The following is a 14,453-nucleotide window of genomic DNA, read 5'->3' as shown; positions in this document are numbered from 1 at the left end:
CTCTCTTACATCTGTCTCTATAGGACAGTTAATATAATGAATTATAGGATCTCTATGGTTCTGTCTCTATAGGACAGTTAATATAATGAATTATAGGATCTCTCTTACATCTGTCTCTATAGGACAGTTAATATAGTGAATTATAGGATCTCTATGGTTCTGTCTCTATAGGACAGTTAATATAATGAATTATAGGATCTCTATGGTTCTGTCTCTATAGGACAGTTAATATAATGAATTATAGGATCTCTCTTACATCTGTCTCTATAGGACAGTTAATATAATGAATTATAGGATCTCTCTTACATCTGTCTCTATAGGACAGTTAATATAATGAATTATAGGATCTCTCTTACATCTGTCTCTATAGGACAGTTAATATAGTGAATTATAGGATCTCTATGGTTCTGTCTCTATAGGACAGTTAATATAATGAATTATAGGATCTCTCTTACATCTGTCTCTATAGGACAGTTAATATAATGAATTATAGGATCTCTCTTACATCTGTCTCTATAGGACAGTTAATATAATGAATTATAGGATCTCTCTTACATCTGTCTCTATAGGACAGTTAATATAATGAATTATAGGACCTTTCTGGTTCTGTCTCTATAGGACAGTTAATATAATGAATTATAGGATCTCTCTTACATCTGTCTCTATAGGACAGTTAATATAATGAATTATAGGATCTCTCTTACATCTGTCTCTATAGGACAGTTAATATAATGAATTATAGGATCTCTTACATCTGTCTCTATAGGACAGTTAATATAATGAATTATAGGATCTCTCTTACATCTGTCTCTATAGGACAGTTAATATAATGAATTATAGGATCTCTATGGTTCTGTCTCTGTAGGACAGTTAATATAATGAATTATAGGATCTCTCTTACATCTGTCTCTATAGGACAGTTAATATAATGAATTATAGGACCTTTCTGGTTCTGTCTCTATAGGACAGTTAATATAATGAATTATAGGATCTCTCTTACATCTGTCTCTATAGGACAGTTAATATAATGAATTATAGGATCTCTCTTACATCTGTCTCTATAGGACAGTTAATATAGTGAATTATAGGATCTCTATGGTTCTGTCTCTATAGGACAGTTAATATAATGAATTATAGGATCTCTATGGTTCTGTCTCTATAGGACAGTTAATATAATGAATTATAGGATCTCTCTTACATCTGTCTCTATAGGACAGTTAATATAATGAATTATAGGATCTCTCTTACATCTGTCTCTATAGGACAGTTAATATAATGAATTATAGGATCTCTCTTACATCTGTCTCTATAGGACAGTTAATATAATGAATTATAGGATCTCTCTTACATCTGTCTCTATAGGACAGTTAATATAATGAATTATAGGATCTCTCTTACATCTGTCTCTATAGGACAGTTAATATAATGAATTATAGGATCTCTCTTATATCTGTCTCTATAGGACAGTTAATATAATGAATTATAGGACCTTTCTGGTTCTGTCTCTATAGGACAGTTAATATAATGAATTATAGGACCTCTCTGGTTCTGTCTCTGTAGGAATGAGAAGTGTCACCTTCACTACACCACTGATTTCATCCACAAGCTGTACTCGGCCGAGGGGAAGGGCATCTTCGACTGTAGGGTCAACGTGCTGGGGCACCTCCAGCAGGTATGGAACGAACAGAACCACACTGCTAAAGCTTACATGTTAAAATGCAACCTTATATTAATAGCATGATGAGTTTCTTGATAATGAAATTAGGGGGTAGACTTATATGGTCTAGACTGTGAAGTGCATGAATTATCGAAATGGTTCCTATATGTTTTTTCATTCTTTTTTTAGATGAACTTTTTTATCTCTGGTGTCATTCTAGGGAGGCGCACCAACACCCTTCGACAGAAACTTTGGCACCAAGCTGGGTGTGAAGGCTGTGCAGTGGCTCACAGAGAAGATGATCAACAACTTCAGACAAGGTACTGGGTGTGTCCCTAATGGCACCCTATACCGGCACCCTATACCCTGCACCCTATACCGGCACCCTATACCCTGCACCCTATACCGGCACCCTATACCCTGCACCCTATACCGGCACCCTATACCCTGCACCCTATACCGGCACCCTATACCCTGCACCCTATACCGGCACCCTATACCGGCACCCTATACCCTGCACCCTATACCGGCACCCTATACCCGGCACCCTATACCGGCACCCTATACCGGCACCCTATACCCTGCACTCTATACCGGCACCCTATACCGGCACCCTATACCGGCACCCTATACCCTGCACCCTATACCGGCACCCTATACCGGCACCCTATACCGGCACCCTATACCCTGCATAATACACTACTTTTGGGCTCTGGTTAAAAGTAGGGCACTATAAAGGGAATAGTGTGCCATGGCTCTGGTTAAAAGTAGGGCACTATAAAGGGAATAGTGTGCCATGGCTCTGGTTAAAAGTAGGGCACTATAAAGGGAATAGTGTGCCATGGCTCTGGTTAAAAGTAGGGCACTATAAAGGGAATAGTGTGCCATGGCTCTGGTTAAAAGTAGGGCACTATAAAGGGAATAGTGTGCCATGGCTCTGGTTAAAAGTAGGGCACTATAAAGGGAATAGTGTGCCATGGCTCTGGTTAAAAGTAGGGCACTATAAAGGGAATAGTGTGCCATGGCTCTGGTTAAAAGTAGGGCACTATAAAGACACTGTAAGAGTGCCTTTAGCTCTGATTCAACAACATGAAGCCATGGAAACAGGGTGATGGATATATATCATGTTTATCCCCACCTCTACTTCTACCGTTCCAGGTCGTGTGTTTGCCAACGCCCCGGACACAGCGTCTGTCATCGGCTTCAGTAAGAAGCTCCTAACCTTCATCCCTGTCATTGACCTTAAGACACAGACTGACTTTGAGTGAGTAGAGTACCACACCTGTTGTCCATCCATCCAAACCTTGTTTACATCAGCAGTTGTTACGAAGTCCTTTACAATCTGGTTTTTACAGTGTGTCATTTTAGTCCCTAAGCAGGCAGTAAAATCTCTCTTCCTCCCCCTCCTGCCATAGGCACCGGATGCCCAAGGTCCAGTGGTGGCAGAACCTGCATCAGATTCTGAAAATGTTGGCCAAGCACCAGACCAGCTTCAGCGAGTACGTCCCTGGAGAGATAGAACATGTGACCCGACGCTCTCTCAGCATCGACACCGGCTTCTAGAACACACACTAACCCTGGACCACAGACACCAGCTTCTAGAACACACACTAACCCTGGACCGCAGACACCAGCTTCTAGAACACACACTAACCCTGGACCACAGACACCAGCTTCTAGAACACACACTAACCCTGGACCGCAGACACCAGCTTCTAGAACACACACTAACCCTGGACCACAGACACCAGCTTCTAGAATATACACTAACCCTGGACCACAGACACCAGCTTCTAGAACACACACTAACCCTGGACCACAGACACCAGCTTCTAGAACACACACTAACCCTGGACCTCAGACACCAGCTTCTAGAACAGACACTAACCCTGGACCACAGACACCAGCTTCTAGAACACACACTAACCCTGGACCACAGACACCAGCTTCTAGAACACACACTAACCCTGGACCACAGACACCAGCTTCTAGAACACACACTAACCCTGGACCGCAGATACCAGCTTCTAGAACACACACTAACCCTGGACCGCAGATACCAGCTTCTAGAACACACACTAACCCTGGACCTCAGACACCAGCTTCTAGAACACACACTAACCCTGGACCTCAGACACCAGCTTCTAGAACACACACTAACCCTGGACCTCAGACACCAGCTTCTAGAACACACACTAACCCTGGACCACAGACACCAGCTTCTAGAACATACACTAACCCTGGACCTCAGACACCAGCTTCTAGAACACACACTAACCCTGGACCTCAGACACCAGCTTCTAGAACACACACTAACCCTGGACCTCAGACACCAGCTTCTAGAACACACACTAACCCTGGACCGCAGACACCAGCTTCTAGAACACACACTAACCCTGGACCTCAGACACCAGCTTCTAGAAGACACACTAACCCTGGACCTCAGACATCAGCTTCTAGAACACACACTAACCCTGGACCTCAGACACCAGCTTCTAGAACACACACTAACCCTGGACCACAGACACCAGCTTCTAGAACACACACTAACCCTGGACCTCAGACACCAGCTTCTAGAACACACACTAACCCTGGACTGAAGACACCAGCTTCTAGAACACACACTAACCCTGGACCGCAGACACCAGCTTCTAGAACACACACTAACCCTGGACCTCAGACACCAGCTTCTAGAACACACACTAACCCTGGACTGCAGACACCAGCTTCTAGAACACACACTAACCCTGGACCGCAGACACCAGCTTCTAGAACACACACTAACCCTGGACCACAGACACCAGCTTCTAGAACACACACTAACCCTGGACTGCAGACACCAGCTTCTAGAACACACACTAACCCTGGACCACAGACACCAGCTTCTAGAACACACACTAACCCTGGACCACAGACACCAGCTTTTAGAACACACACTAACCCTGGACCACAGACACCAGCTTCTAGAACACACACTAACCCTGGACCACAGACACCAGCTTCTAGAACACACACTAACCCTGGACCTCAGACACCAGCTTCTAGAACACACACTAACCCTGGACTGCAGACACCAGCTTCTAGAACACACACTAACCCTGGACCGCAGACACCAGCTTCTAGAACATACACTAACCCTGGACCGCAGACACCAGCTTCTAGAACACACACTAACCCTGGACCGCAGACACCAGCTTCTAGAACATACACTAACCCTGGACCTCAGACACCAGCTTCTAGAACACACACTAACCCTGGACTGCAGACACCAGCTTCTAGAACACACACTAACCCTGGACCTCAGACACCAGCTTCTAGAACACACACTAACCCTGGACCGCAGACACCAGCTTCTAGAACACACACTAACCCTGGACCGCAGACACCAGCTTCTAGAACACACACTAACCCTGGACCTCAGACACCAGCTTCTAGAAGACACACTAACCCTGGACCTCAGACACCAGCTTCTAGAACACACACTAACCCTGGACCTCAGACACCAGCTTCTAGAACACACACTAACCCTGGACCACAGACACCAGCTTCTAGAACACACACTAACCCTGGACCGCAGACACCAGCTTCTAGAACACACACTAACCCTGGACCGCAGACACCAGCTTCTAGAACACACACTAATCCTGGACTGAAGACACCAGCTTCTAGAACACACACTAACCCTGGACCGCAGACACCAGCTTCTAGAACACACACTAACCCTGGACCTCAGACACCAGCTTCTAGAACACACACTAACCCTGGACCGCAGACACCAGCTTCTAGAACACACACTAACCCTGGACCGCAGACACCAGCTTCTAGAACACACACTAACCCTGGACCGCAGACACCAGCTTCTAGAACACACACTAACCCTGGACCTCAGACACCAGCTTCTAGAACACACACTAACCCTGGACCGCAGACACCAGCTTCTAGAACACACACTAACCCTGGACCACAGACACCAGCTTCTAGAACACACACTAACCCTGGACCGCAGACACCAGCTTCTAGAACACACACTAACCCTGGACCACAGACACCAGCTTCTAGAACACACACTAACCCTGGACCACAGACACCAGCTTCTAGAACACACACTAACCCTGGACCACAGACACCAGCTTCTAGAACACACACTAACCCTGGACCTCAGACACCAGCTTCTAGAACACACACTAACCCTGGACTGCAGACACCAGCTTCTAGAACACACACTAACCCTGGACCGCAGACACCAGCTTCTAGAACATACACTAACCCTGGACCGCAGACACCAGCTTCTAGAACATACACTAACCCTGGACCTCAGACACCAGCTTCTAGAACACACACTAACCCTGGACTGCAGACACCAGCTTCTAGAACACACACTAACCCTGGACCGCAGACACCAGCTTCTAGAACATACACTAACCCTGGACCACAGACACCAGCTTCTAGAACACACACTAACCCTGGACCGCAGACACCAGCTTCTAGAACATACACTAACCCTGGACCACAGACACCAGCTTCTAGAACACACACTAACCCTGGACTGCAGACACCAGCTTCTAGAACACACACTAACCCTGGACCTCAGACACCAGCTTCTAGAACACACACTAACCCTGGACTGCAGACACCAGCTTCTAGAACACACACTAACCCTGGACCTCAGACACCAGCTTCTAGAACACACACTAACCCTGGACCGCAGACACCAGCTTCTAGAACACACACTAACCCTGGACCTCAGACACCAGCTTCTAGAACACACACTAACCCTGGACCACAGACACCAGCTTCTAGAACACACACTAACCCTGGACCGCAGACACCAGCTTCTAGAACACACACTAACCCTGGACCTCAGACACCAGCTTCTAGAACACACACTAACCCTGGACCGCAGACACCAGCTTCTAGAACACACACTAACCCTGGACCACAGACACCAGCTTCTAGAACAGCCATGGAGACAGTGGGTTCTAAGCACTGGGCTCCAACCCTGGAATGTCACTCCCAACTTTCAACAAGTGTTGTCTGTCTGTGTCTGTCTGTCTACTCTGTTTATCTAAAGAGGGGTCCTTACATCTGTACTGTGTCTGAGACTACTTAGATATCACACCCTTGTTATATCTGTGTCTGAGACTACTTAGATATCAGACCCTTGTTATATCTGTGTCTGAGACTACTTAGATATCACACCCTTGTTCTATCTGTGTCTGAGACTACTTAGATATCACACCCTTGTTATATCTGTGTCTGAGACTACTTAGATATCAGACCCTTGTTATATCTGTGTCTGAGACTACTTAGATATCAGACCCTTGTTATATCTGTGTCTGAGACTACTTAGATATCAGACCCTTGTTATATCTGTGTCTGAGACTACTTAGATATCAGACCCTTGTTATATCTGTGTCTGAGACTACTTAGATATCCGGCCCTTGAGTGTCACGAACATCTTCTAGTAGGTTGTAAACCAAATCAAACACTATGTCAGCTATCACCAAATTGTTAATGAGAGAAACCAGGTACTGCCCTACCATTCACAAACACTGTAGCGTAGCACACTGTCTAATGAATGTTTTAAAGTCTATGAAGGGCCGATAAGGTCCAGAATCCATTTGAAATGTCTCTCTGTCAGGGAGGTTATGAGGATGTAGTGTTGAGCTTTGAGTCATGGGTTTTGTTTCAAATAACACCCTTGGCCAGGGCTCTGGTTAAAAGTAGTGCACTAGGGAATAGGGTGCCATTTGGAACGTATCTATGCACTCCCTATCTTGCTGTTATGTCATAATGAGCACGATCTTAGCTGATGAAATCGTCTAGTACACCAGATGAAACCGCTGGGTAACGTCGTCTAGTACACCAGATGAAACCGCTATTTGGTCTATACTGGTTTAAATGCACCCCATTCTTTGCCATTGTAATGTTGTAATGTAAATGTTGTGGTTGTGTTGTGTGACATTCAAGCTATGTTTTGTGATCTTGTGGGAACAACACATTTATGTTTTGTGATCTTGTGGGACCAACACATTTATGTTTTGTGATCTTGTGGGACCAACACATTTATGTTTTGTGATCTTGTGGGACCAACACATTTATGTCTTGTGATCTTGTGGGACCAACACATTTATGTCTTGTGATTTACATTACATTTACATTTTAGTCATTTAGCAGACGCTCTTATCCAGAGCGACTCCAGAGTGATCTTGTGGGACCAACACATTTATGTTTTGTGATCTTGTGGGACCAAAACATGTTTTGTGATCTTGTGGGAACAACACATTTATGTTTTGTGATCTTGTGGGAACAACACATTTATGTCTTGTGATCTTGTGGGACCAACACATGTTTTGTGATCTTGTGGGAACAACACATTTATGTTTTGTGATCTTGTGGGAACAACACATTTATGTTTTGTGATCTTGTGGGAACAACACATTTATGTTTTGTGATCTTGTGGGACCAACACATGTTTTGTGATCTTCTGGGAACAACACATTTATGTTTTGTGATCTTGTGGGAACAACACATGTTTTGTGATCTTCTGGGAACAACACATTTATGTTTTGTGATCTTGTGGGAACAACACATGTTTTGTGATCTTCTGGGAACAACACATTTATGTTTTGTGATCTTCTGGGAACAACACATTTATGTTTTGTGATCTTGTGGGACCAACACATGTTTTGTGATCTTCTGGGAACAACACATTTATGTTTTGTGATCTTGTGGGAACAACACATTTATGTCTTGTGATCTTGTGGGAACAACACATTTATGTTTTGTGATCTTCTGGGAACAACACATGTTTTGTGATCTTCTGGGAACAACACATTTCTTCAGTTATTTGACCTGTTATTGTCATGTTTGTGCCTACATGTAAACCTGAACCAATCACTGACACCTCTACAGTCTATGTAGAATACTGGACATCACCTGTTACTGTTCTGGTAGTATTATTGTAGATGTGTTGCTTCAGCAAGTCTGTCTGTAAAAGATGTTAAGAATAGCAATAGTCCCCAAAATAGAAATGTGAATTAATGTCATTGTGATTAAAAATGTAATAAATAAAAAACATTTGAGAGTTCTACACAGATTATCTGATTTGATTTGAACTGAGTTTTGAAAAACCTATGTTAACAATTGTTTATAAATAAGTATGAATGTTATAATGAATGATGGGACACTGAAGTTGACGTCTAGCTGGTCCTGTATCATTATAATGAATGAATCACTAGTTTAATAGATAGGCCTCCTCTACATCCCGCCTTATACCACAAATACACTTGGATATAAAAAATGTAATCTAAACCACAACACATTAATTACTACTGGTCATATTCTTAATACAATTAGCATATTTACCAAAAAGCGCCATGCGACCAGTACTTCCCCCCTTTGGACACATGCGTTCAAAAAACAAAACAACAACATTGCCTGTTAAACCAAAATATTAAATTTAAAATGACAACCTTTGATAATACCTTAACTTAATTGTATCCCATAAGGTAATTCAAGGAATAGTAAAATTGACTAGTGACATTTGTCCCTCATTCAGCACTAGCTCTCTCACTCTGTCCTTGTTATGGTCCGAATCATATATAGGACTATTGCCAAATTATAAACATCTTCATAATTATCAGTATTACAAATGACCCTTAACTCGGTATAATAAACTACCTTAAAATCATCATCCTATGTCACTCGGTTTTCCAGTGATCAAATCACACTAGAAAGACAGGACAGAGGTCATTCAAACCCTTCAAAGAAGTGTTTCATTCTATAGTACACTAATCATTAACAACAGTCAAAACATTTCATACATTTTGTATTCCAATTGTACAGTAAGTCCTCATTACATTTTTTTCTCAAAAGAAATCGCGTGTTTACCCAAAACTCACTCAGAAAACAATAACTTCTGAAAATTCCATGTGTGTGCCCCTGTACGAATTATCATCTCTAACCCGTGAAAACCCCCTAAAATCAAAATAAACCCCCTATATAACCATTATAATAGGTGGGTTGTGTGTGGTTATTTGGAAAACAACAAACAAAAATGGCCTTATTTAATTTGGTATCTCCCTCTTATGACCTAATCCGGATATCTTCATACTTATCAAACTGCCGAATGTAACTAACACCTCTTCCCAAGACCACATACACGGGAACATCTGAAAGCCCTTTTCTCCTGGAAAATAAAGTTGACCTATTGTTAACATTTACTCTTAATCATCAACAAGCATGGGGACGATAATTCCACTCTCTTCCCTTAACTCAAATATCGTTTGTTTGAAATTAATTCCTTGTGACTACTCCAGAAGAAGATTACATAAACTCTCTCAAAAGATAAACAACCACTCAAGGTTCTTCGAGTTTACAATGAGTATTTGTAATTACCGTTTAGACTTCATTCTCTGTAATTCTCACAATGATTATTCAACCCCAAAATCGGCTCCATTTGATCCCATATCAAATTATCATGGTATCGTTACTGGATCACTTTCCAACAACATAGGAAATATCTGTTTCCCCTTAGATTGTTCCTGTCACCCCTCTAAATGTAATATTTACTACGCATAAAGAATCAGTGATATTTGATCCCAGGCGTCTATTAAAAAGTTGTTTGAGACGTGATCTCCTACGTCTTCCTTAACATACATACTGAAGGGGACGTCCACCAATCCTATAAGAAATAATCCTACTCAAAACACATCAGATAATACCACATTTCATTTAAGTTGACTAGACACCTTGTAATATACACCTATAACCCCTTTCCGGTACCAGTAATGTAATCATCGCAACCTGTTGCATTGATGTATTAAAATATAAACCTATTGTTTAATAAATCCAGAACCTACAAAAAATGTCTACTTCCCCATCAGCGTAATAGTCAAAACTACCTCCCATTTGCTGTTCAACGTACCAGAAACAGATTATTGTTTCTATAATTAATTAACTGTCCACATAACTCACTGGTCTTACGAAAACTACAGAATTGAATAATAATAATAAAAAATTGTCAAAGAATGTTTCCTATTCAACCATTCAGATCTGCTTCACATGACCCTTTACATCCTGATATAGCCCAGAGAGCACGACTCTCTTTCACCCGCTGACTAAATCATGGCATTAGTCAATTCTATCCACAAACCACTACTACCTAATAACATATTTGCATTCACATTACTACAAAGCATTATTTTAATACCAGTCTACTCAAACAATCCAATTCAACATTTGTCATTTCCCAATTAACCTACTTTCCTTTTAACCCAGAAAACCCTCTACAATCTCTATTCTCCTCTATCTCTGTCTTTCTATCTAACGGTACTTTAGCAGGTGACAAATTATTGTGAAGTTATAGTAAAAACAAACAAAACATCTATTCACAGGGAGGCCACTTTAATTACTATGTTATCCTATGCCTCCATGGGTTGGTTGGACAATCCCTTTCGTATAATCTAATCAATGCAACCAGTGATCCGGGTCAAACAGCATCAATGTAACAGTGTTGCTTCCGTCCCTCTCCTCGCCCCTACCTGGGCTTGAACCAGGGACCCTCTGCACACATCGACAACAGTCACCCTCGAAGCACCGTTACCCGTCGCTCCACAAAAGCCGCGGCCCTTGCAGAGCAAGGTAAAAAACTACTTCAAGGTCTCAGAGCGAGTGACGTCACCGATCGAAACGCTACTAGTTCGCACCGGTAACATACCGGTAACACACCGGTAACATTCACCTCCCTTTGACTTCCTCCTTTTCCGCAGCAACCAGTGATCCACTACACCAAACTGAACCCATTATGTCCCTTACAGCCTGCTGTAATTCAGCGAGCACCAGTCGCTATCACCCGCAGACACCTGGAAACGCTACTATTCTTACTTGCAGACAAAAAATAAAACCCATTCTCAAACAGCGTTCTGCCTTTCCCTCTATGGTAGGGTTAAAAACTAACTTGACAACTTTAACAATCGATTGCTGCAGTAGCTTCATGTTTGGTTCAGTTGATCTATTAAGATATTGTGTCTGACCTCAACCAAAAGTTTCTATATTCCTCAGTCAATGTTGTCTTTCATACTCTGCTTCTTTCCAACACTGCTTTTTTATCCCTGGTGTTTTTTAATAGTATTTTTATTCTCTTTGCGACTTTTCGGTTACTGGCACAACGCTCTTAACCACTAAGCTACCTGCCGCCCCTGTAACCCATCATATATACAGTGGGGGAAAAAAGTATTTAGTCAGCCACCAATTGTGCAAGTTCTCCCACTTAAAAAGATGAGAGAGGCCTGTAATTTTCATCATAGGTACACGTCAACTATGACAGACAAATTGAGATTTTTTTTCTCCAGAAAATCACATTGTAGGATTTTTAATGAATTTATTTGCAAATTATGGTGGAAAATAAGTATTTGGTCACTTACAAACAAGCAAGATTTCTGGCTCTCACAGACCTGTAACTTCTTTAAGAGGCTCCTCTGTCCTCCACTCGTTACCTGTATTAATGGCACCTGTTTGAACTTGTTATCAGTATAAAAGACACCTGTCCACAACCTCAAACAGTCACACTCCAAACCACTATGGCCAAGACCAAAGAGCTGTCAAACGACACCAGAAACAAAATTGTAGACCTGCACCAGGCTGGGAAGACTGAATCTGCAATAGGTAAGCAGCTTGGTTTGAAGAAATCAACTGTGGGAGCAATTATTAGGAAATGGAAGACATACAAGACCACTGATAATCTCCCTCAATCTGGGGCTCCACGCAAGATCTCACCCCGTGGGGTCAAAATGATCACAAGAATGGTGAGCAAAAATCCCAGAACCACACGGGGGGACCTAGTGAATGACCTGCAGAGAGCTGGGACCAAAGTAACAAAGCCTACCATCAGTAACACACTACGCCGCCAGGGACTCAAATCCTGCAGTGCCAGACGTGTCCCCCTGCTTAAGCCAGTACATGTCCAGGCCCGTCTGAAGTTTGCTAGAGTGCATTTGGATGATCCAGAAGAGGATTGGGAGAATGTCATATGGTCAGATGAAACCAAAATAGAACTTTTTGGTAAAAACTCAACTCGTCGTGTTTGGAGGACAAAGAATGCTGAGTTGCATCCAAAGAACACCATACCTACTGTGAAGCATGGGGGTGGAAACATCATGCTTTGGAGCTGTTTTTCTGCAAAGGGACCAGGACGACTGATCCGTGTAAAGGAAAGAATGAATGGGACCATGTATCGTGAGATTTTGAGTGAAAACCTCCTTCCATCAGCAAGGGCATTGAAGATTAAACGTGGCTGGGACTTTCAGCATGACAATGATCCCAAACACACCGCCCGGGCAACGAAGGAGTGGCTTCGTAAGAAGCATTTCAAGGTCCTGGAGTGGCCTAGCCAGTCTCCAGATCTCAACCCCATAAAAAATCTTTGGAGGGAGTTGAAAGTCCGTGTTGCCCAGCGACAGCCCCAAAACATCACAGCTCTAGAGGAGATCTGCATGGAAGAATGGGCCAAAATACCAGCAACAGTGTGTGAAAACCTTGTGAAGACTTACAGAAAACGTTTGACCTGTGTCATTGCCAACAAAGGGTATATAACAAAGTATTGAGAAACTTTTGTTATTGATCAAATACTTATTTTCAATGGACAATTCACAATGGACGATGATAGTGATACAGTGGGGGAAAAAAGTATTTAGTCAGCCACCAATTGTGCAAGTTCTCCCACTTAAAAAGATGAGAGAGGCCTGTAATTTTCATCATAGGTACACGTCAACTATGACAGACAAAATGAGAAAAGAAAATCCAGAAAATCACATTGTAGGATTTTTAATGAATTTATTTGCAAATTATGGTGGAAAATAAGTATTTGGGGTACTGTCACGCCCTGGCTCTGGGGACTCTTATATGTTGAGCCAGGGTGTGTAGGGTCTATGTTTTGTGTTCTATGTTCAGTTTCTAGTTCATGTGTTTTCTAGGTTGGCCGGGGTGGTTAGAGGACTTCACGTTTCGTTTGGTTGTTTTCTATTTTGTATTGTGTTGCCAGTACACTATTAAAAAGATGTACGCATATCACGCTGCGCCTTGGTCCAATCATTATGACGATCGTGACAGAGGTTTTCACTCAAAATCTCACGATACATGGCCCCATTCATTCTTTCCTTTACACGGATCAGTCGTCCTGATCCCTTTGCAGAAAAACAGCCCCAAAGCATGATGTTTCCACCCCCATGCTTCACAGTAGGTATGGTGTTCTTTGGATGCAACTCAGCATTCTTTGTCTTCCAAACACGACGAGTTGAGTTTTTACCAAAAAGTTCTATTTTGGTTTCATCTGACCATATGACATTCTCCCAATCCTCTTCTGGATCATCCAAATGCACTCTAGCAAACTTCAGACGGGCCTGGACATGTACTGGCTTAAGCAGGGGGACACGTCTGGCACTGCAGGATTTGAGTCCCTGGCGGCGTAGTGTGTTACTGATGGTAGGCTTTGTTACTTTGGTCCCAGCTCTCTGCAGGTCATTCACTAGGTCCCCCCGTGTGGTTCTGGGATTTTTGTGATCAATTTGACCCCACGGGGTGAGATCTTGCGTGGAGCCCCAGATTGAGGGAGATTATCAGTGGTCTTGTATGTCTTCCATTTCCTAATAATTGCTCCCACAGTTGATTTCTTCAAACCAAGCTGCTTACCTATTGCAGATTCAGTCTTCCCAGCCTGGTACAGGTCTACAATTTTGTTTCTGTTGTCCTTTGACAGCTCTTTGGTCTTGGCCATAGTGGAGTTTGGAGTGTGACT

At 42.7% G+C, this 14,453-nt stretch overlaps 2 protein-coding genes across 4 annotated transcripts in view; one reads left to right on the top strand and one right to left on the bottom strand.

Annotated features, from left to right (window-relative positions):
- LOC311130019 (ATP-dependent 6-phosphofructokinase, liver type-like) overlaps positions 1–3,314 on the top strand; it is a 70,982-nt gene extending 67,668 nt beyond the window's left edge. Inside the window, exons 19-22 of the mRNA XM_084162621.1 lie at positions 1,561–1,672; positions 1,878–1,977; positions 2,816–2,921; positions 3,073–3,314. Of these exons, the coding sequence (XP_084018747.1) occupies positions 1,561–1,672; positions 1,878–1,977; positions 2,816–2,921; positions 3,073–3,220 (466 nt within the window). The 3' untranslated portion in view covers positions 3,221–3,314. The remainder of the gene's footprint in view (positions 1–1,560; positions 1,673–1,877; positions 1,978–2,815; positions 2,922–3,072) is intronic.
- Positions 1–14,453, bottom strand: part of LOC311129748 (neuron navigator 3-like) — a 753,845-nt gene that overhangs the window by 301,657 nt on the left and 437,735 nt on the right. The window lies entirely within an intron of this gene.

Source organism: Coregonus lavaretus (genome assembly GCF_964263955.1).
Source record: "Coregonus lavaretus genome assembly, chromosome: 5".
In the NCBI taxonomy this organism is placed as follows: domain Eukaryota; kingdom Metazoa; phylum Chordata; class Actinopteri; order Salmoniformes; family Salmonidae; genus Coregonus; species Coregonus lavaretus.
The sequence above is the reverse complement of the archived record's forward strand: the minus strand, read 5'-3'. Positions and strand labels throughout refer to the sequence as shown.